Source organism: Neopelma chrysocephalum, unplaced genomic scaffold, assembly GCF_003984885.1.
Source record: "Neopelma chrysocephalum unplaced genomic scaffold, ASM398488v2 Primary Assembly neopelma1_108, whole genome shotgun sequence".
Taxonomy (NCBI): Eukaryota; Metazoa; Chordata; class Aves; order Passeriformes; family Pipridae; genus Neopelma; species Neopelma chrysocephalum.
Window position 1 is genome coordinate 1,944,379 of NW_020897773.1, and position 24,534 is coordinate 1,968,912.

At 39.2% G+C, this 24,534-nt stretch overlaps 1 protein-coding gene across 1 annotated transcript in view; it reads left to right on the forward strand.

Annotated features, from left to right (window-relative positions):
* Positions 1-24,534, forward strand: part of ALK (ALK receptor tyrosine kinase) — a 313,264-nt gene that overhangs the window by 192,182 nt on the left and 96,548 nt on the right. Inside the window, exon 6 of the mRNA XM_027696652.1 lies at positions 14,499-14,626. Within this exon, the coding sequence (XP_027552453.1) occupies positions 14,499-14,626 (128 nt within the window). The remainder of the gene's footprint in view (positions 1-14,498; positions 14,627-24,534) is intronic.

Genomic DNA, 24,534 nt, shown 5'->3' on the forward strand with positions numbered 1-24,534 from the left:
ATCTCTCTTCTACTGGCACAGCTCACGTCTGAGTTAACTGAAGTTAACTATAAACTCTGTTTACAGAGACAGAGTTCAGGGCTTCTAGCAGAGAAGAGCCTGCCCCATCCAGCCATCCTAGAACGAGTGCTGCTGTTCAGAGAGGTTGTCACATTCGCTGCTTTGGCCTCAGGCTGCAGTTTCTTTAGCAGAGTGAACCTTTAGCAGAGTCTTGTGGTGTATTACTGTGTATGGTATCTCTGCTTCCTTGTTGGTGTATTGAGGACTTCAGAGTGCCTTTCCCTGGCCTCTGATGTTCAAGCTCAGGGCATTACCTTGTGCAATAGTGCTCTGTTAAAACACTGGCAGGTCTTGTTCCAGAAGTAACTACGTTGTGCTTGTGTATCAGTATGGTCAGAAGAATAAAACTTATTTTTTTATTTAGTCAGAGTTTAGTAAAATTGAATTTGGTTTGTTTGTCCACTCAATGGTGTGTGGTTGAACAGAAATTCCCTCAAGGGAGGAATCTCTCTGTGTGCTTTTGATCCAATTTCATTATTTTCTTTATAATCATTGCTGTCTGAGAACTTAGATGTCTAACTAACAAAAGTTATAAGGCAAATTCTTGAATTTACATGGCTTGCATCAGCAGGCATGAAATATAATACATAGATTCACCATTTCTTTTATTGCAATGGAGCAATGATTTACATGGGACATTACCTGCTGCGAAATGAACATTTTGCAGCCAATAAGAGCCTCAGGATAAAAACTTGTCCCTGTGAAAGTAGAAGGAGGGAGGAGAAGATGCCTGAATCCTTTTTTTTTTCCTTTTATTTCCATGAAGAAGGAATTGAAAAACATAAACAGCAAGATGGGATTGTTGGAGTTGCTTGTACTTGGCATACTCTGAAAGGGGTTTTGCAAAGCAAAAACAAAAATCTGGAAGGCTGAAAATGACCAACTGCAACCAAAGCATTTGTTGCCCGTTTGCTCTGAATGGGCAATTGGCCTTGGTCTTTTAATTATAATCCATAGAGATGGCTCTGTTCCCTACCCACCCTTGGGCTTCCAGGAGCACTGAGTGCTTAGGGCTTGGGCTGCTAATGCTATAATTGAAACAGCTGCTCTGCTCTCTAAGTACTTTATTCATTCACCTTCAAAAATGTTGATGGATCTGTGGCATGTTCTGGGCCTTTTCTGTAAATGTGAATCTCAAACACAGCCACTTGCTAGATAGAACTAGTGAAGAGATTTGCCACGGCTTTTAGTGTGCTGTCTCAGTTTTCAAAGAGAGGAGAAAAAGGGAGGGGATGATGGGAAGGCTGCTCTGAGGCCATAATGCTCTTTGGACTAAATTCACTTCACCTACAAGACTAGACGTCCTAATTCTCTATTATTCTCAGTAACTTAAACTGCAAGTGAATGTAAAATATTACTAGGCCAAAAGGTCATTATTTTTACATTCTGCACTGGTTTTTAAATTAGCTCATACAGGGAAGTGCCTCTTGGAATTGTGCTGTAAATGAGCAGAGCATTGGGATTGCTCTGCACTATCTCAGGAAGGCCCCAGGCCAGTGGTTGCTCTGCAGTCCTTCCTTTCTCTCTTGCCTTGGGACAGCAGTGAACAGGCTAAATTGCTGTTGAAGTCCTTGATGAAGTTTGAAAACTTCATGCAGCCAACAGAAGCTCGAGTATACCCATAGCCTTTCTCTATACACTTTTCTTTACCATTGTTTTTCCTTATCCTTGTATTCATTCCGTTTCTGAATTACTGTCGGGAAAAGAGGAGTTTTGCTGTCATGTCAGATGGATGCACTTAATCAGTGGAGTCATCCTAGTGTGGGCTAATGGCAAAGCTGCTATGAGGCTCACAGTGGCTAACATGGATATATATTTAGTAAGGCTGTGGCAGGGATGGAGTTAGAGACTAAAGCGCAGTCACTTGACAGCTCTGATGGAGCTTTAATACAATGGCATTTTCCTTCCAGCCCCACTGCTTATCACATCCTATGGACCCAAGAAGCTTTAACCTCCCTGTGACCAGAGTTCAGTTTATCCTGAGGCAATTTACCCATGCAAAAAGGGTTGCACAGGAACATTTGGATTTGAACTTTTAATTCCTCGGGAGCTGGTTCACCCAAGAACGAGCTGAAACTGCATAAAACCTTTGAGCTAGGCAGAGGCAAGGGCTGCTGTGGTCCATGACTGGTTTTTATTCAACAGTATTGATTGTTCTCGGCAGATATGGAGCCTGAGAGCTTTGTGGTTATGTTTGTTAGGGAAAATTAGAGGTCATTGTGAGACTTTGAGAGTCAATAAATCTAAATTTTGATGAAAAAGGCAAAATCCTATTTGAAGTAAGTACTCAGGCAACCCATGTAGGAAAGCAGTGAGGCAAGAAAGAAAGGGCTGGAAATTTTACTGTCTTTCCTATCAGCCTGCAGCACTTGGATTATGGTTGTATTCTGCTCAGGAAAGGAGGAACAGCAAGAAAATGGTTATAGAAAATAGTACATTGAAAAATCCTCTTGATGTGACATTGAAACAGATGATTAATGTCAGGAAATGCAGTCTTGGTGTTGCTACCCAGTTTATGCTGCCTCTGGTTGACCTGACAATATGTACCTTTGCATATGGATTTTTTACCTGCCCCCTTTCCTGTCTCAACTGCTCAAAGGTTGTTGCAGGTTCATATAGGAAAACTCATCTTTGTTCAGAGTTTGATTTACATATTATATTCAAAATAGGGTTTAAGTCAGACCATAGAAATAGTGCCTGGATTTATTTGGCCTTTTTCACGTTGTTGACTTAATCAAGCCTTACAATATCCTCAGGCACCAACTGTACCTTTTTATACTGTAGTTCACAGAAATGTCACAGTGTTTCTAAAGTCACGCTGAAATATCATGGCAAGGACCTTTTCCCCCATTTTTGCCCTGTGAGGGAATTGTGGAATAGTTTTCTTTGCCCAATACAAGTGAGCTTGCAAGTGAGGCTGAACTCACGTTTCCGAGCTTTCCAGGATGCTGCAGTGCGTGATCTGCTTCTCAGAAGGGTGTCTAAAGGCAGGAGCTATCCCAGAAAATGTTATTGAATTGCAATTACTGATGTAGGTGGTTTTTTGGTTTTCAAATTCAAAAATTACTGTGATTCTGAGATGAAGAGCATTGGCAGGACTGCAATTTTGGGAATGCACAAAAAGGCCTAGGTATTCTCTTTATCAGTAAACACTAAAGACAGTCATCATGTTTTCATGCTGTTTTAAAATCACTGTTCCCAAAACACCTTCAATTTCATTGGCATTATTAAACCAAGGAAATGATCTACTTGGTTTAGGACCCCTTTTATTTGATTTTGAGGAGCCAGTATATTGTACTAGAACATCTTGTGGAGTCTGTCTTCTATGCATGTTTCTTGTCAAGGCTTTTCTTATTTATGCTCAAAGAAGGTGTGTGTGCCAAATATTGAGACTAACAGGCAAATGCATACTGAGCTAAATAAAACATTTCTTTACTCCAGGTTCTGGGAAGCTGAGAAACCAGACAGTGGCTTAAACTTGTATCTCCGGGCAGTGGCAGATGCAGTCAATTACTCTTGACTTCCCTTCTGGATGTTCAGCATGGCTTGCTACAATTCTCTCTCAGAAATATCCAAGGCTAAATGAGGGGGATTTAGATCAGTAGGAAAGAAACAGTCTCAACATGTGTGGAAAAACTAGACTTGACTGTAGGCAGCATTTCTTCTGTTTGGACCTACACAGCAGATGTTATTCTTGCATATATTCCAAATGTGGTAAGATAGTGTGGACATTGTAATCAGCTCTGATGTCATTGCTGTGACTGCTGCCATGTTGAAAGCTGTGCAAACCTCACTTTCATGGCATTTCTCTTTCTTTAAAGTTGACATTTCAGTTGCTAAGTGGTATGATCTGTCTGCCTTCTGATGTGTCATTTGCTCTGAAGAGTGGACACTGACCTCCTAAGTTCCTTTTCTTTGAGCATACTGAGCAAGTGATTGTTTTAGTCACTCTCCTTTTTATTTTAACTTCCTTCTCCATTCAAAATACAATTCAAAAGCCCCTCTTCTGCAATAGGGTAATTCCTACAATACCTGCTACATAAGCAGTATTGGACAAAACCTTTCTGCATTCCAAGCCTCATCTTTCCCCATTCACATCCTTCTTAATGAATCACTTCTTTCAAAGCTCTTTTTGAAGGAAGTCAATTAAATTGAAAGAGGAAGTTGTTCATCAGTAAATACATCTTTCATCTTCACCCCTGAAGTTTCCATTCATGTTACCCCTCACCTTGTTTTTGCATAGATGTCCCCTGTATTGTACAGTTTTATGAGAAGCATTTTACTCATATTTATTTTGCTCCATGTTTTATTTTTATTTACTTACCTATTTTGCATCTCATATGGCACACCCTATGCACAGTGCAATCATACACCTACCTCTGTGTTGTAGGCAAAGACTGCAAGCAGCTTAAGTTATGGGAAAGGTGGCATTTGCTGAGGATTATCTGCCAGCTTTTTTTATTTCTGGGAATCTCTGATACCCCGTCATGCTTTTTTTTTTTTTTTTTCCCATAACCAGACAGCTTTTTATGGGATTTGACCTGATGAAATGGGTTTTCAGAGCCTCTTGGAAGAGGTTAGGGACTGTCTTGTAGGGGGCTGGAATGCCTGGAGTAGATGTTCACTAAATCCTTCTGAGCATAATGATTCAAACAGTCCTTCATCCAGTCTTTAATCTTTCTTTGGATAGATTGATATCTTATTCGGAGATCTAGGTTATTAAAGCTTCTAGATAACTGCAACATATTCCTAAAGGATACAGAGTTAAGCACAGCTGTTCTCTTAAGTGAAATCTTCCCTCTCATCCACTCTTTGAACCTAACTTTGAACCTAAAATCTTTCATGGCTTTAATTCTACCATGTATGTGGTGAGCAGACACAATGTTCGTACTTCCCTTTAGCTGTGCCATGAAGAGCCATCACTGAGTGCAGAGGTAAAAATCCTGGTTTAATTGGTCTCCCAGACACAGCTGTTGAGAACTCAGTTATTTCAGAATATGTTGCCACTACCCTTCCCTTTGAAAAGACTTTCTGAAGCCTTGACTGTATTTGGCTGCAATTAGGATTAGATTATGTTTTACTTTCAATATTTTAATAAAAAATGAAAACTACTCTTTGGCACACCTAAGCAGTGTTGTACATTGGGTTGAAAGGATGGAATTTCCTTCTGATCCTCAAAGACAATTAAGTTACTCCCTGAAGCATTAAATTTAATTACCCTCATCAGAAGCAGCGTGATTCAGTGGATTAGGACATAGGAATAAGAATCAGAAATTTTTATCTCTGATCCTAGTTCTGCCATCTAGCTGCTGACTAAATGAGTCATATAACCTTGCTGTGCGTCCTTTTCACCCACCCAAAAAATGAGGTGTTTGATTTCTCTGCTAAGGTGCTGGGAGGTCTGTATAATCATCTAAAGATATAATGGTTTGCATGAATGCTCAGCGTTCCTGGGATTGCCTTCGCTTACATGCTGCCAACAGTTATTGCAACTTGGTTTCATACAGTGAAATCTCATTTTTTGGCAATGTTAGTTTCATTAAAGTAAGTGTAATCAAGTTCATATGCAAATAGGGAGAGTACTACAAGAGGAGGTGACACTAAAGAGCCATTGTGCATCAGAAAAGTGTGCTGAGCTATTCTTTTCACATCAGTTTTTATGCTACATCTTGTATATGATTGCTAATTATAGCATCCCAGGAGTACCTCCAACTATGTACTTCTCAAGAGGCAGAAGAAAGTTCCACTGTGCATGGTTTAGCTGGAGAACAGAAAGGAAAGTTCAGTGCCAGATGAACTTATTCCTCTGGGCAAGTTGTTGAGCTCTACTGTATTTGCAATTGCAGTAGCCTCTTACTGGAGTGATTAGTCATGTCATGTCCGCAGGGAGCTCCCACCAAAAAAAAATCAGAACTGTTTATTGGATATGATGAAGTGGCTAATTAAAGTAATTTGTTCTGTCATTCAAAAAACCAACAATGCTTTCTCATGTCTCAACCACTCTTGGCCAACCGAGTTTTTGATTAGATGATTTTCTTAGCATGTATGTAGCATTAAGTTTACATTTTGGAACTGTCAGTAATAAAAATCATCCTGTAAGTAGCTGAATTACTCATTCCACAGACTTTTTAAAAAGAAAAACTGAAATAAAATAACCATGCCATTTATTTAGTGAGTTACGTTCCAGAGGAGAGATGCCAGATTACTCTGTTGGAAAGATGTTTGCCCTCCACCATACAGCATAAATTTATTGTCTGACTTTGAATCCCGCTGCGGTTCCCGTACTCTTTGTTCCAGGGCTGAATCTGTGTTAAACTCCATTCAAAGTTTCTTATTTGTAATCACAAGAATTAGATTTAATTGTGAGAGTGTGGTTCTTCAGTCAGTTCCCTCTTTCATTTCTTTACAGGGCTCAAATGCAAGTCTTCAAATTTTCAGAGCAGGGAATTTTCTTTAAACAAGTTAGTAAGGCAAAATCTTTGTAACAGTGATTTTTTTTTTTTTTTAGGGAACCTCAGGAAAGGGATTTTAAAAAAAATATTTTAACTTCGTGGAAGTTAACAGGGAAAGGTTTTTTTTCTCTGTAGGTTTCGTCTTCTGCCATTTTAATAATTTTTTCCTGTGTAGAGTAGTTGTGTTGTGGTTGTGTAGCATGCTCTAAATATAGGAGAAGAGTTTACTACCAAGAAAACTGTAGTGGCTTAATTGCAGACTTGCATTGTTATCCAGGAATAAGTATAACATAAAAATATCCTTTATGGGATTCTTGTGTTCACTGTACTGAAACTAAAGCAGTTTCTGCCGTACTGCAATATCTCCCCAGTTGTACAGTTCTCAGTAGAGTAGCTGTACAAAGGAACCCAGCATTACAATCCTAGAAGGAAGGTAGATTTAGCTTTCTTCCCAGCACATGTGAGGGGGTATCATTGCAGTTTGGAGTCAAAATCTTGTTGGTCTCCTGTTCTAGGCAAGGTAATTACACAGTGCCTGACTCATCAGTCAAACCCAGCACAATTAGAGCATTTTCATGGGAGGAGGTGGCAGTGTTATTAGTTTTATCTTAAAAGCATGGAAAGAGTAACAGGAGAGAAAATCATTACAATTTTTTTTGTAATGACAAAACTTTTGTGAATGCATCTTCTAAAGGCATTTTGAGGAAAGGGCGGGGAAGTATTCTTGGAACCACTCACAGGGATGTTAAAGGTCTGATCCAATGACACTAATAAAGGTCTTAACTGTGTTTAACCTATCACTAACTGTTACGTCTTGCTTATGCAAAAGGCCATTGAAAAGGGTAGAAAGACAACTGGCATTAAATCAATAGAGGAAAAGGTATACCATTTTTCTTTCTCTTATAAAGTAGAATTATCCGTGAGCAGAAGAATTAACGTTGCAAACTTTGTGTTGCGCATCGAGAATTTTCTCCTGTAATACTAATTCATCTCTTGCATTATTGTACAGTAACTTTATTTGTTGCCGTTTTCCAAGACCATATTATCATGCTTCAAATTCAGACCCTGATGTCATTTAAGTAATTTTAAGTTCAGTAAACTGAAATTAATTTAAAGTTGATAATTAAAGGGAATTACAAGGCAACATATTGTCTGAGCTAAAAAGAAAAGTGTTTACACAGACTCCTATAGGTGATTTTATTTTTAATCCTTCTATCTCTTAAAATTTTATTGACATCTTCTTGAAAACTATTTTAATTTTATGTTGGCTGCATCTTGAAAAGGTTCTGCCTAATCTAGTTCTGCCTTTGTACAGTGCCCATTAATTGCTGAAGCAAAGAAAAGTCTGGAGCAGTATGGAGGCAAGATTAAAACCCATTATAAACTCCTGCACAATTATGCAAAGACATGCAGGATGGAGAAGGTTATGTTCTTTCACCAATTCATCTACTAAAGAGGAAAAATTCTCTTTTGGACTTCTACTGTTAATTTTTAATTCTGCTCTTAAAAAGGTTTCATTCTCAAAATTAGTTTTTTCACTGCCACAGGCGGATTTTGATGTGAAATACTCTGATGCAGCTGCTATTATTACTATTTAATTTTGTAATTCCCAAAAGTTTGCTGAACATTTTACCAAAGAGGTAAAATGTAAGTCCTGGCCAAGATACATTCATTTTCCTCACAGGCGTACCATGGTAAGTCTTGTTAGCAATAGGAGTATTTTAGATGAGAGCCTGGACCAGAAGAAATAAAATCACATTGTTACTCAACTTAGCTATGAGGAGTCTGTTAAATTCCACCATTTTTTTTCTGTGGAGTGGAGATGAGAGAGCAAAATACAGCTTGAATTCAGAGAGCTTTCTTCTTAAGGAGAGGAGAGAGTTCGAAGTTCTTCTCTTCCCTCAACCCACTATTGATAGTTGCTGGGAGCACACAAGCTGAATCATGACCCAGGAGGGGCCACGCAGCTTTTCATTTCCCACACCACAGCTTAAGTGCATTTAGCCCTCCTTTACTGTACATAAGGCAATAGGATTTAAGGGTTTGTTCTTTGGTTTGGTGTTTTGGTTTTGGGGGTTTTTTTTGATAATTCTTTCCGTATTTTTCTTGTATGATGAAGACTTTTGCTTTCAAATTTTCTCTAAATGTGCTAAAGCAGTGGCTCTGCCAGAGCTGGGACAGTGTTCTGGGTGAAACTTAACTTATGCCTTGGGACGAAGGCATAGTGCGGTATACTAAAGACATAGGTGGTGACACAGGTGGCAACACAGGTGTCAGGCTGGCTGGTGGCACAGAAATTAATTCTACCTTCCAGCATTAGTTGGATGTCTGGGGAATGGTCACAAAGATGGTTGCTGTACATGGAATGTCAAAACCAAAGTCCCAAAGCTTGCTGCAATGAAGCGTTTTGAAACCTCTCTTTAGCAGGATGAAAGAGTATGTGTGTGTTAATTGGATTCAAAATCATTTATCCATGAAGACAGACAAATGCAGTATGCAAGTGTTCTGACTTGAGACTTTACTTGAGAGTTCCAGCACTTTTTTTTTAATTCACTGCCTCTAAGAGATCATCCTGACTTGCACTTGCAATTAATCAGTGCTGGCATTACCCAGAGGAGCATGCAAAATGGCATCTAAAGCATTAGTGTATTGATTAGAATTAATCAGGAAAGTGTTCCTGCTGAAGCTACACGCTGCATGAACAACCGAAGAGTGTCTAAACTATAACTATATCTCAGAAATTGAGTTTCCATGAAAACTGGATTATGGCTTCTGAAACCTGGTACCTGGCATCTGGCAAACTGAGTCGTGGATGGGAGGCTTAAGAAAATTTAGGTTACAGAGTAGTTCTTTGGCTTGTTTGCGATCTAACATCTCACCATTGCAGGGCTGAGTGAGGCCAAAGGTGGTTTCTAGCATACCTTTAGGTTAATGAGTGTGAATGAGTATACAGAAGGTCATTTGAAAATTCAGCCCCTGTACTCCTGTGTAAATCTGTGTTCAGGTTCTGTCAGCAGCATTTTCTGTTTTGGAGAAGAGCCTTGTAAGAGGAACACCGGGTGTTGCCCAGGCTTTCCTTAAGCAACAAATTCTTTCTAGATAATACATCTTCTTTGAAGTCTGCAAATCTTTGGATCTAGGATTTTTGGTTACTCTGTCATTTAAGACCACAGTGTTCTTAGGTTCTGTCAAAATTGATGTATATTGCAGATTCTAGATATGTCCGCCGGCTTCTTTCTTACTGTAGCTTCAGTGAAGGACCTGTTGGGTGGATCTGGCTTGCTGTATCAAGACACTGGGCAGTGCCTAAACAAAATAATACAGTGCATTGCTTTACAACATGAAGGTTCAAATTAAAATGTTAAACTGCAGTATTTTGTATTGCTTGAGGCAGTATCCAGAGAGATCATCATGGCTATTATGGCCAATGTTGTGGTAAAAATAGGCTGTGGTGTTGAAGGCTGTGCAGAGATGACAGTGATGTGTACAGTAACTGATGCCTTTGTCCTTGCAGTTGTCAGCTTACTGGTCTGATTTATCCCCCTCTAGAGTTCTTGGAGGTTATGCAGAGGATAACAGGAGCAATCTGTTATCTACTGTAATTTGCTTTTGGGACCTAAGATTCACAAATTGCAGAATGGTTGAGGTTGGAAGGAACCTCTGAGATCGAACAGTCCAACTTCCCTGCTCAATGCAGGGTGAGCTAGAGCAGGTTATCCAGAGCCATAACCAGTCACATTTTAAATGTCTGGAAATAGAGTCTCCATAAGATTTCTGTGCAACCTGTTCCAGTGTTCAGTCACCCTCAAAGTAAGCAAGTATTGTCTTGTGTTTAAATGGAATTTCTTGGTTTTCAATTCAAGCAAATGTTCCTTGTGCTTGCTTTTGTTGGATACTGCTGTCCGATTCTGTCTTCTTCCCATACTCCCAGAACATATAAACATTGACAAGGTCCTTCCTGAGCCTTCTCTTCTCCAGGCTAAGCAATCCCAATTTTCTCAGCCTCCTCTTGGATCAGATACTCTGGTCCCTTAATCATCTCTGTGGCTGTTTGCTGAACTCGCTTCAGTAAGTCATGTCTGTGTTGTGCTGGGAAGTCCAGCAGTGGATCCAGTGCTCCAGGTGTCTCTCCAGTGCTGAACAGAGGAGAAGAATCACCCCTTTGATCTGCAGTTCCCAGTGCAGCTCAGAAAGCTCTTGGCCTTTCTTGTCACCGGGGACACATTGCTAGCTTATGCTCAACATTTTGTACACCAGGATCCGCTTCTGCAAAGCCACTTTCCAGCCTGTGCTGGTGCATGAGGTTGTTCCCTCCCCAGAGACAGCACTTTGCATTTCCTTTTGTTGAACTTCAGGAGGTTCCTGTTGGCCCAAATTTCCAACCTGTCAAGGCCCCTCTCAGTGGCACCCCAACTGTCCTGTGTATTAATTGCCTCTCCCAGTCTTGCTGGAAGCTTGCTGACAGGGCAGTCGGCCCCATTTTCCAGGTCACTATTGAAGACAGAACACATTATAGGCCTAGAGGTGTACCCCTAGTGACTGGCCTCCAGCTGGACTTTGTACCACTGATGATAATTCTCTGAGCCTGGCAGTTCAGCCAGTTTTCTCTGGACAGTTCACCTCACTGTCCACTTAGAGTCTGTACTTGCATCAGTTTGTCATCAGCTAGGCATGATTTTAGTATGAAGAGGTTCCAGACATGGTGTTCCCCCATCTATCCCTAAAGATGACTGACTTTTCTGTTACCTTGCTAAAATGCTTTCTAAAATTAGATTCTTAACATGTAGGCCACTGATAGATATTTAATAAAGCTACTACTAATTAACATCTAATACATATTGGTTATGCTGAAGTGGATCTTGCTGCTGCCAAGCAGCCTGTAGTACAGGATCTGCAAATGAGTATGGGTCTGTGAAATACAGTGTGTTGTATAGAAAGGTCTGGAGATCAGTCCCTATTCTGCCACAGAATGATGGCAGAATCAATTCCCATCTGAATTTGCCACAGATGCCTCTGCTGACCCAGTAGCTATTTTTAGTATTCCTGATAAACCCACCAGTTAATGTCATCTTTAGCTCATTTATTTTCATATCTCTGAAGAAAGAGGCCGATACTTGGTATTTCTTTTCACATGAATCTTTGAATCTCAGGCAACCTATTGTAGGAATTTGTACCACAATGTATGAATATATTTTGTAATGAATCTGGGCTTGAGTGAGTCTGCCTTTTTCAGTCTTGCATTGCGGTGATATAAAATACCTGCTTGGCAACAGCTCTGGGAGTTAATAAAGTTTCTGTGGTAAACTATGAGAGGCCTGAGAATCTCAAACTAAAGTTATTGCACCAGTAACTCAGAAAAGCAATTCCTAAAACTCCTGGCACATTTATCCAGAGGGTTAGTGGTAGCACAGAAATGGAAATCATTGTTGAGAGCCACTGCGTTCTTGGAATTAAAATCCATCAGTCTTCTGAAGCTGAGAAAAACAATTTTCATGACATACAGATGCTTTTGTGTTTCATAATCAAAATTAATCTAGGGTGGGTTTTGATTCTATTTGTAGGGAAATTTGTATCCTCTAATCCTTATAATATACCTAACTTGAGATGACATCAAAAGAAGTAACACGCAGAGAAGCTAGGCATTTAAAATACTCTCAATGCTTTATTCTATTTAATTTCAGCCAAAGCAGATTTATCTCTTGGGGGAGTGGGATAGAAAAAGAGTGAGGATGCCAACATCCTCTTCTCAAGTGAGAGCCTCGAGCACAGAAGTTGGAAGATGAGATGTGGAAATGAAAATAACTGTAAACAAGAAAGGAAATTTAGCACTCTATTTCCACTCTTCTTGCTGGAAAAGGAGGGACAAAGACATCTAGTAAATCACTAAAATCAGCATTTGCTTTTCTGAGTTGCAAGTTGAACTGCTGTAGCTGTCAGCAGGGTCTTTATGCAGCCCTTGCTCAGGAGTTTTCACTACGTCCTTAACATACCTGTTGGGAGCTTCCTTGCCTGCTGGGAATTTTGTCCAGTTCATTGGAGCATAATGAATGACAGCGTTGTGTCCCTGACAAGATAAACAGTGTGTCTGCCTCTGGAACAAAGAAAAGTCTCCTAACTGGTCACAGTGTAGGGATTGGGACTGATCCATGCTTGTAGCAGGCACTGGGATGGTTGGTTGGTGCAAACATCATACACACGTTGTTTGATTTCCTTTCAGAAGTCCTCTTAAGTTTGTAACATTCAAATTTTGGCGTACTTCTGGAGAAGGAGATTCTTGTTATGGATGCCAGATAAACTGTGTAGTTTCTTTTGCTCAGAACATCAGTTCCAGTGGGTTCCCTTCCCCAAGAAAAACTTGTTCGTGTTCACAGACCATGGACAAGCATAAACACGTACACTGAGGGGTGATGGGAGTTCTTGATGAGAAATATTTTTGTAAGAGTAACAAAAAATGTGGGGGTTTGTGTAAAAGTAATGAAAAATTTCTGACAACCAGAAATAGTTACAGTCTTCCTCAAAAATGCTTAATAACGGTGTTTAAAAACAACTTAAGGAAACACAATAAGTTTTTGTTCTCATCTTTTGAGAGTTGCAGCTGGAGCTGTAAAGAGCATTTCCTAATGGGCTTTGTTAGACTCCTTGTTTGACTCCAGCTGACCACTTAGAGTATGCTACAGAGAGATCTTTTTTCCTTGCTGCTGTTTTTCCTGTAACAGAATAGAAATGTAAAAAAGTGGATTAGTAGTGACTGAGTGACTTTACAGAATCTCTTGTCTGTGTTCATGTTTATGGTTAGTGAGCAGGCACTGAATAAACTGGAGTGATGGGATCCATATTGCTGCTGAAGTAATATGTGTCTCTTGGGAAGCAGCCCTTCACAAATGGCATCAAGTGGTTTTACTGGCAGCCTTGTGCCTAAGGATGAAAGGGGAAATGGACTAGACTATGTTATCTTATAAGTATTTAATTTCTGAAAGTTTTCCTTGCAGATCAGAATTCCAGTAAACTGGGGAAAAGATAGATACTTTTATTTTTACTGTCTATCTTTGGACTTGAGTTGCTGGATACAGAAGTGGAATCAGAAGGTGATGTGAGGGTCTAGGAATAGTTCTTGTGCTGTCTGCCGCAAGTTATTTTGGGCAAAGCAGCAGACCCAGCTGATCAGAGGGGAGAAGGTGGACATGAAAGACAGCCAGGCCTTGATGGCTTCCAACGTCTCAGAGAATAAATTGAGTTCAAACAGGCTTTTTGTTCTCATTTACTCTTGGCAACAAGCAGACTAAGTGGAAACACTCTCCGAGTGTGGATGTTAGTCTCCAGAGCTGCTAATCCAGTTTCTTGATTTACTTGCTGGGACTTTTTGTTGTTTGGGAGGGAGGGAAGAAGGAAAAAGGAGGGAGGAAGTAGGAGGAGGAGAAATGGCATGTTTTAGTTGCAGTGCTTCATGCACTTGTAGACTTTCCAGCCACCTGAATTAGAAGCAAAGCATGTTACCTCAGCCACTGCTGCAGAACTGGGAATTACAGCTATTGTACACCCCTGGAGACTGTCTTACTGCCTGAGTGACTAAGAGACTTTGCCAGTGAGAATCAGGAGTGATATTTAGAGGGGATGTGCATGTGTGCTACAGATTTCACAGCTTGCTTTGCACAGAAAGTTAGGTTTCTTTTAAACAACAGGCAGGCATCTGTGAGAAATCTGGGAGCACAGAAGTGTGACAGAACAGAGCAATAAGCTACTGTTTAGCTGGGTTTCCACATCTTAACTGGCTGGAAATCTTGGTGCTTAGAAGCTTACTTTTGCAAAATCCATGGGAGGGAAAGGCCCTGACCATGGGGAACTGTGAGGGAAGTGAGGTCTGGGGTAGGAGGCACAGCGTGAGTAGCCATATGTGGAGCTGCTCCTTTGGGGGTTTGGTCCTTGTAAAGTAGCCTTTCTTACGGCTCTTATCCTTTGTTCTTTCCTTTCTCTGTATGATGAGACCAGATGGGTGTTACTTCAAAGGAGAGTTGGACACCTAGAGAAGCCATTTCGGATCTCACTGGAGTATATTGCTGCTGGGAACAAGAGCGTAGCAGCTGTGGATTCCTTTGCGATGAAGAACTGCAGTTCAGGTAACAATGTATTTGATTGCTTCTGGCTCATAATCTTTTGATGCCTTTTTGGAGAGGAGCATGATTTCTGGCTGTTACGGAAACTTCACAGAATGAAAGGTTCTTGTCAAATAAATCATTTAAATAAAAAAAATAAATTAGGGTCCCTTCCAAGGAAGATTTTTTTTTTTCCTAGAAAGCCTTAGAAGTTTCCTTTGAGAAGTTAAAAACAAGTTTGGCAGGGCTGGGGGCGGGGGTGGGGATGTGTTTCCATTTGGACAGAATTTCTATGAAAATTTCATCTCAGAAGAAACGGAGTATTCATCCTGGCTTGTCAGATGCCTATCCTGACAACTTAGCTTTTCTGCAGCAGAAAGTGGAACAGATCAGGGGTTTTCCTAGACAGACATCTTGCAAGCCATCATTTTTATTTTCATGGTTACAAATTTCAGGATTGTTTTTTAAACAACTGTGGAAAACTTGATTCTAAAAAGTATGGTTTTCTTTGGCAATATTCCAAAGCAGTTATTGCTGAGTAACCCCTAATAGCTCAATGTAATGGGTGGAATTTTAATAATGGGCAACCTTAATGGGGGTTACTTTTTTAAATACAAGCTCTGTTATCAATCCAAGTATGTAAATTTAGTGCTCCATGCCAGAAGCAGCTGCATATTAGTTCTACCAGTTTTATGGACCCTGTGAATCATACTGAAATCTTTAGGTGGCATGTCAGTGAAGAATATTACTACTTACAGCTCTTAACACATTACTTTTTGTCCATTTTATTTATTTGGAGTACTGCTGACTTGGACTGCCTGTCCTTCTTCTCAACCTGTCTAGGACAGGGAAATGTGCTGGAGAACATACATTATTTTGATCATTTATGTTGCTCTCCACAAAGGCCAGTTTGTGTTAAGGGATTTATTGCACTGTTCGTACGTAGAGGTGCTCTCGAGGCTCCGGAAAAGAACAGCCTGACATTGTACTGAAAGCACAGGGCGTGTTCAGACCGAACGCACCTGCTCTGCTGCTGGTGTACGGACAGAACTCGTCCACATCTGCAGTGCTTTGGGAATTCATTGCAACAGACTATGGGCACATGAACCTTTCTCTTGAGAGCACTTGAAGGGGAACCGTAGGTGGCAGACTGTGAGCTCATATCCACACCAAGCACTGCTCTGCTGATGACGGATGTCAGGTGCAGAGGCCATTAAGACACATTGTGAGGAAAAGAAGGAACAAATCTCCCATTTTGTCTACAGATTTGTAGCAAATAGCTACTCCTCTGCTCTGTTTAGAGGACATGGTGTATGAATAATACCACCAGAAAATGAAACCACTTGTTCTTTTTTTTTCAGTTGGTTTAGACCACTAAACCTTTTGCACACAGCTGAAGTTGTGGTAATGTGTCCTTTTATGAGAAAAAAAGGTGGTGATGAGCAGCTGAGAGTGACACCCTAGGCATGGAGAAAATAGGGAAAGTAATAAGAAAAGATTAATCTAAATCTAATTTTTCTGCAGCTGTTAGAAGCCTTTGGGCAGCTTAGCTACTTGGATACCTTAACGTCACTGAAGCACGTAAAACATGGGTGAACTTGGGAAAGAAACATCTGAGAAACAGTAACATGCCTTCAGCCTCATTTTTCTAAGCCTTTTGAAGACCATATATGCAATTTAAAAATAAATTAAGGTGTACAGAAAATCATAGGAAATTAGGCTCCCATTTCCATAGGCATATGTGGGTTAGATATAGAATCATAGAATCACAGAAAATGCTGGGTTGGAAGGGACTCCTCAGGATCATTGAGTCCAACTCCTAGCCCTGCACAGGACACCTGAAGAGTCACAACATGTACCTGAGAGTGTTGTCCGAATGCTTCTTGACCTCTGTCAGGCTTGGTGCTGGGGCCACTTCTCTGGGGAGCCTATTCCAGTGCCCAACCACCCTCTGGGTGAGGAACAACAAGGGCTTGAAGAAGGTAGAAGCTTGAGGTTGGAATCTGCTTTTGCCCATTGGTAATTCCTTTTTTTTTGAGTTCTTTGATCATAGAAAAGATTTTGCATAGAAAAAAATTATTGCATTTGAACCGAAAAAATAACAGTCTATATGGGATTGAATGGGGAATTAAAATTAAAAACTTAAATAGATTCAGATGCTGATCAAATTCTGAATTTTTAAAAATTCTAGATTTAAAAATTCTAGATTCATATCCCATCTAATTAAAAATAGTTGAGTGGAAATGTAGGTCTGTCATTGCAATGTCTTAATTGTGCCCCACATTTCCCTTTCTTCAGTCAACATTGCAGCAGATTAGAAAATCAGAGTGACTTGTCGCTTGAATATCTTCCCATTTCCCAATTTCCATTACAAAGGGAGAGCTCTTACAGTTTTTCTCAACCATAGGGTTAGAATCCAATCAGAAAGCCCCAACAGTCAATAGAAAGACTGCCTGTACTTCTGTAGATTTTGGCTCAGGACAACTAACAGGTAGCATTGCCCATCATCCTACAGCCAATTGAGTTTCAATTACTGACTTAAATGTGAAGCAAATCGTGTTTGTCAGTGTGTAAAACCCAAGCTATTGATTGCCTAATTTTGTTTCTTATAACTTACTATTTAAATAAGTGCAGCAGCCAAAGCACAGAAAAAAATAAATTTACAAATTGCAGAGAAGTAATATATTAATTTAATAACATCAGTTAAGAATTTGTTCCTTCTACATGTAAAGTAATTGGTACAGTGGCATTTTATAGTTGATGGTAATTTCTAGTAATAAAAATAGAGTTCATTTCCTAAGTAATGTATTGACTTATTTATGATATTTAATGGGTTTCTTACTGATTTTTTATTGCAGTTGTAAATTAATTAATTTGCTAACTTATTTTCAAAAGTCTTAATTAAAGTACTTAATAGTAAGCACAAGTAAATGACAAGACATTGTTTTACTTAGCAATGTTCGATTTACCAATTCTAAGTAAATTTTTACGTAAGGGGCATGGAGACCAAATGCTTCTGAAACGTGTTAAAGGTTTAATGATGCTCCAAGGCTGTTAAAAGCAGTTATTTCAGACACTCAGCCTGTCCAAGAGGAAGCACTTAGCTTTCAAGTTTTCAAGCTCAGTAAGCAACATAAAAACCATTTATTCTGGAGAGGGGAGAGACTGTGTGTTGTTGATTAAGTTAATGCTTCTGTCCACTCAGCAATAGCTTTTTTCAATAGATACTGAAAGTGCACAGAAATACACTCATTACCTTCAGAGCTGTAGGCAGTTAGTTTTGTAATGATCTCATGGTTGTAATAATGCAAATTTCTGAAAATTGAACTTAAGGTTGTACTAAAGGCAAAATCCTTGATGTAAAGCAGAGGACCTCTCAAGAAAGGAAAAATTTTGAAGGCCAGAAGGTGATTTTACTGAAAGAAGAGATAGCAAGGAAAGAGTAAGGATATGGACTTGCAACGTGTGTGAAGAAACACGACTGACTGCCAGACAGAATTTTTCATGATTCCCTTTTTATAAATAGTCTAGCAACAGATTTATGAATCAACTGCAGGAGATCAATAAGGGCTTTCTCCAAACAGGATTGCTTCTGTATCTGAATCATTACTAAAATGATGGTTTTGTGTATTCAGACAAAACCTGAATATGTATCATTTCGGTTTTCCCACGTATACTCACTTTTTGCAGTTTGTCTTATAAATTAATTTCATGACAGGATGTTGTGGTTAACTGAACTTAATGAAATACCAGTGAGCCCCTTTTCAAAATGAGTTCTTGATGCTTCCTACTGGAAAATTGCCTAGAAGTGTTTTAACCTCTTCCAAACAGAAGCCTGCGATTACATCGGTGTGTGTGGTAGAATCATAGAACAGCCCAGGTTGAAGGAACCTCCAAAGAGAATCTGGTCCAACTTTTTGTGTGAAAGGAAGTCTAGGTGAGATTATTCAGAACCCTGACCAGCTGCATCTTAAAAACCTCCAGTGATGGGGACTCCACCACATCCCTGAGGAGGTTGTTCCAGCAGCTGCTTCTTCTCATGGTAAAAAAAATTAAATGTGTTCCAAATTGAAGTGCCACATGACACACAGCTAATTTAGATGTTAATAGTTAATTAACTTAAAAATTTTTTCTATAACATTTAAGTAATTTTCACTTGAGTAAAACTGCAAGATATTTACAGAAATTTATGAAACAACTAGCTTAATTGTGACAATATTTTATTATTAATTATTTGTTTAGTTGCAATTATGGGATGGAGGAAAGAAGATATGCACCTTCAGTGGAATCAACCATGTCATCTTATGTGGTCTTGAGATCCACCCCATACAGAAATTCAGATGAACAGAACAATGAGCACAGTCAGTAGTGTGTTGTTGTTATAAAACTGAAAAATAGACAGGATTAAAAAAAGAAAAGTAGTCATAATTTCAAAAGTAGTTGTCTCTACTTGAGGTTTAGGACCAACATTTACCATAATACTTACTTGGCCTACCCAGGTAACTTCTGTGTAAAGGAAGGTGGAGAATTTCCTTTGGCATTAATGCCACAGTTAAAGAGGCTACCAAGCCAGAGGAAAGGTTCAGAGTTAATTGAAATCAATGGGAATTATTAAGTATGTTTGGATTAAGTTTCTTCATTTAAAAAAATAAAATCAGGCAGATTGGATGCATTTTCCATGGAGTGGCCTGTGCTATTTATACAGTTCAACTGAGCTGGTTTTCCTGAGGGTCTAATTTCACTAAGTAGGCATTTGGAAAAGCCTTACTATTTTAAGAATATTTGCTTCCAAGTGCTTTGGCAACCACCTTCCTACCCATTCACCTCTGCTCCCCCATGAGGTATGACTGATTATTCTGAATTCAGCCTGTGTGCCAAAAACTATCTCTAACCTGCTAGTGTTTTAATCCTGTAGGGATCTTGTCTTGGAGAAAAAACTGCTTTACAGAAGAGTGTGGTGGCTGCAGTGAAGTTAAATCATTTTAAAGTCATTCCAAAGTGAAAGTTATTTCACTTGTGGTTTGTGCCAATTTAAGTAAAATAAATTTAATGAACTTGTTATGGGGCTTATCTTTGTTTTCACTTTCATCTTTTTTAAATTAAGTTATAGTAATGCTAGGAATAAAAAAAATTAAGCAAATTTAGTTTTAATATTGCTTCTAGAAAAGGCACAGTAACTCAATTAGTGGTAGAGTAGCTTCTTGCAGTAATGAATTAGTGATTATGCATTTCTGTTGCTGACTGTGAACACCTACTTCTTGCAGAGCCAGATTTAGACAGTGAGGGTTATGTTAAATAATTTAATCTATTTAGAACATTAGTGTGCTCAACAAATAGGCAGCAAGGGGGGAAACAAACCTGAATATCTAAAGCATTTGGTTTTCACAGGTCTGCCATGCCAGTTTGTTTGTGAATGGGACCTAGTGTTCTTTTGTTTTATTTAGTAATCAACTGACCATATATTTGGGCTTTTACGATACAGAGGAGGGAGCTATAAAGAAATGTTTTAGATGGTGTAATAATGCACTTAAAACTGGTCCTTATAATAGATACTTCCATAGAGAAGGTGAAACGGCTGCAATCTGCCAGAGCAGCTCCAAATGGGTGTGTTTCTTAGGCAAAGTTACTGTATTACCTGAGTAAGCAGGTTCATCTACTCTAATTCATATAAGATTAGGTGACTTGGGTTAAGAAACAGAATTGAGAAATCTCAGCCTTTAAAATCCAAAGATTTAATAATCCAAAGGGAAGGACCTGCTCATAAGAGGTACTAGGAACTGCTTGAGAGACAGTGCAAATGTTGGCACTTGTGGGTTTTAAGTACTTTTTAACACCTTGAAGAATTGGCCAATACATTATCTTTTTAATGCTGTATATGATTTTTATCCTGACCTTCTCCCTTAATTAAGGCTTATTTCAACAGGGGAGCCATTGATTCAGTGAAAGAAAATGAACTCTGTAATCTGCTTTCCCCAAATTGAACTTATTTTTATTACTATTAATTGCTGCCACTTAGTTCTTGTGATGTTTTAACTGCTTGGATTTATTAAAACAATCATAAGATTCGCTATTATCACTTCAGAAATGGGAAGGACAATGATGATTTACAGATGACCCAGTGATTTTAAACCAGTATTGCTCCAGATTCAAAGATTTATGCAATCTGACTCCACTGTGTAAGCGGATGACAGTCCCACTCTTCCTTCACTCTCCATAATAAACCTATACTTTTTCAAAAGACTGCTGGCCTGTAACAGAGGGCATGCAGATCCTTGATTTTTGCAAAAACAAAGTTGGGTTAGTTTTGCGCTGAATTTTGTTTTATATCCAGGAAGTCCTTATTAGCTGTAGGAAAAGGTTTTCTGATTTAAATAGTTCTGAGGTTTGAAGTTGTTAAGACCTGGCTGTTCAACTCCATTCATATTTGTGAAGGAATACCATGGTAATCCTTTATGAAGAAGTGAGAGACAGTGGGGAAGCTTAGAAAGTCAGAACAGAAGAGGGAGATGATCAAGCAAAAAGGATGGAGTCAGACTGTGTGAGCAGAAGAATAGAATCATAAAATCACCGAATGACTTGGGTTGGAAGGAACCTTAAAGATCATCTAGTTCCAAGCCCCCTGCCATGGGCAGGGACATCTTCCACTAGCTCAGGTTGCTCAGAGCTCCATCCAACCTGACCTTGAAAAATTCCAGGGATGAGACATTAACAACTTCTCTGGGCAACCTGTTCCAGTGTCTCAGCATCCTTACAGTAAACAATTTCTTCCTGATATCTAATCTGAACCTATTCTCTTTCAATCTGAAGCCATTCCCCCTTGTCTTGTCACTACATGCTCTTGTGAATAGTCTCTCTCCATCTTTCTTGTAGGTTCTCTTCAGTTAACAGAGAGAGGGAGAGATGAGGAAAGAAGAGATGGTAATAAACCAGTAATGCTGAAAATAAATGACAGGATATCAGGCAGGACTAATTGGTTTAGATAGTGGAAATGATTAAAAAGTTTGACCAGTTAGAAAGTGATGGGAATAAACATTTACAATTCAATTCATTAACTAGAGCAATCAAACTTAATCAGATAGCCACTCAATCAACCAGACTGAACTAACTGGATGGATAATCTGTTGAACTGGCAAAGAAACCAAGTAAGGGAAATTCAGTGAATTGTTAAAATTGAATTAAATGCACAAGAATTAATCAACTAACATTTAAAATTTTCAAAAGCAAAGATAAATATGTGAGATGTTCAGGTGGAAACTAGTCCCTTTTTGTGGCACATCTCACCGGAGCCATTGATGAGCAAAATAGGTTTTGAAAGATGAGGAACAAGAATGAGGAGAAGATAGCACAATAAGGAAAGAAGATATTCTGTGTTTGCTTGAAAATGAAATAATGTAAACAGCAAGAACCTTAGTTTCTTTAAAGCCTGCCTAAGTGTCATGCATACCAACACTGGATTCTGAGGTACCACTGCTCTGTAGCAGTTCACTGTATGTAAGATTGATAAAAAGATATAATTCCTTCTCCTTCTTCCCCACAGGGCAGAGTTCTTTACATTTTGGCTCAGGGCATTTCTATAGCTCAGGGCTTATCTTAAGTGCTCAAGTTCAGCTTGGATTCTGTGTCCGAGGTTTCATTGCAAATCTGCCCCAGTTGTGCCCTAAGACCCTGTTCAGCTCTTCTCTCTTCTTGTCCAAAACCTCGCGCTTTCTGCCTCAGGGAGCCCAGCTTGCTTTGTCCTGCTGTACTGTTTCTACAGGTCTACTGCAGCCAGCTTGCTTAGCAAAACAACTGCTACATCAAACCATGGACATTGTTTAACAATTCTGCGCTCTATCTAGTATGGGAGAGGTGTGGCAGGTTGGTGATGGATACCGTGAAGTAGATGCTCTTAAACAGAACAATTGAAACCAAAATGCCTCGACCTTGTAATTCCAAATCAAATCTGTAATCCAGAAACAGAAATGACAACTGACTAAACCTAACATCCAGATTTTCCCCTAAAAAGTTTAAGAATCTGTAAAGGGGGAACAAAGTTTTCTGAAAAGCAGTTTCAACAAATTAAAGTCCTTTATGTTGTATTTGGAAACTCACAACCAGTGGCTGCACATCAGAATGTCAGTCAGGATCATTAAAACCGTGTGTTGGGATTCTTTTACTTTGAAGGTGTGAAAAATACAGGGAAAAGAGGAACTTTCAAAAGCTGCCAAGTGACTTAGGAGGACAAATTAATGGGAACCCACTCCTTAGTCCCCTAGGAGTTTTCAAAAATGCCATCATTAATGGACTGCACTGAGGCATGCCTTCCAGCTGTGAGGATGAGAAAGGACAGACTGTGCACGATGCCTCCATGGAGGCAGCTTTGCAGAGTACCTCCATAAATGAGGCATACAGGGCTTTTATGAATCGAGCCTTTGAAGGCCCTGCTAGTATGGCTTATTGATCCAGAAGTCACACGTGGATGGCAAGATCTTAGATTACAGTCAGGTTTTATAACATGAAGGAAGTTTTAAGAATACCTTTTCCCCTCCCTTCTTAAACTGGCTGCCTGCTGAATTGGTGAAGTTTTTTATAACTGGGAGGTTGCAAATATTAAGTGAGTCAGCTGGATCCTGAGTCCAATTCCAGACTGAAGTGTATTGTTCATGGGACATGATTGATGGAGTATCAGCAAATTTGTAAGCAAAATAAGAGGTTTGGAAATGTTTTTCAGATCTACAAGGAAACATAATTTAGTCAACTCTGTAAGAGACATTTATCATGTTCCAAAAATATCATCCGTGGTGGATCTTTCATTAGATTTGAATAGAGATGAACAGAGCAGCTATTTTGATACCTAAAACCTTTGAGGATTGAGAGGCAATCTGTCTGGTTCTATGAGATGATGGGTTGTGGCATACTGGGATCTAAGCTCTTTTGATTGAATCGTCAGTCACAACCTAGAGTAAATTATTTTTTGTAGACTACAGCAGTGAATATTCCATGCACTTAAGCCTAAATTATGTACTAGATTTTTGAAACATCATTTAGAGCTGTAGGCAACAACTGCGTAAATCCAGCATCAAGTTATACAGTACCAAAAAAAAAAAGAAGAAGATATATATGAAAAGGATGAAATTACAGTGTTGCTATTGAGTTATAGAAAGTCACCAGTGTGTTCATGAACATATGTTATTGCAACCATTACAAAAGGAAGGCAACGGCTGTAAGATCAGAAACATTAAGCATAAAGTTTTGGCAACAGTGTTCACTCATCAGGCTCTTGTGCACATCAGTAACAAAACAGTAGCAAACTGACTCACCTGTCTACAAAAATTGCCAAGTTGTTTAGACAGCAAAGTAAAGGAAGTATTTATTGCATGCAAGCTATTTCCCAAAGTAAAGGAAGTGAGTAACTATGCAATTACTTATAAGGAGTTTCTGCCAGTGAAATTTGTAAAGCACATTGTGCATCATCCTAATAATTGTTGGAGCTTCGACTGTTTGCATCAGCTGAAGATCTGTCCCTAGATATATTTATCAAAGCTTTTGAAAAAGGAGGAGCCTAACGAGGTTTGATAGGAACATTGCTGATTTGGATTTCAGTTTGTTCATCGTTGCCCGGCTCTTCACAGCCAACAGAAGAGTTAGATTTAAGTTATAGCTGTTCTTTCATTGTAGGTAAAGGAGGCTGAAGCTGACACTTACTGTTTGCCATTATACATATAACTATAAAGTTATATCAATTTTTTTTAATTGGATTGCTATACAAAGTCTATTTGCTAAAAATATAACTTACAACTGAGAAATGCAAATAACCTTTTCTGTTGTATGTCGGAAAAGAGATGTTTGACCTGCTCATGTTTGCACAGAGTGTTTTGCAGTGGTCTTCCATGCTTACAGTGTTTATCCTTTGTTTTCTTCTAATTTCACCTTTGGAGCACCTCCAACTTCCT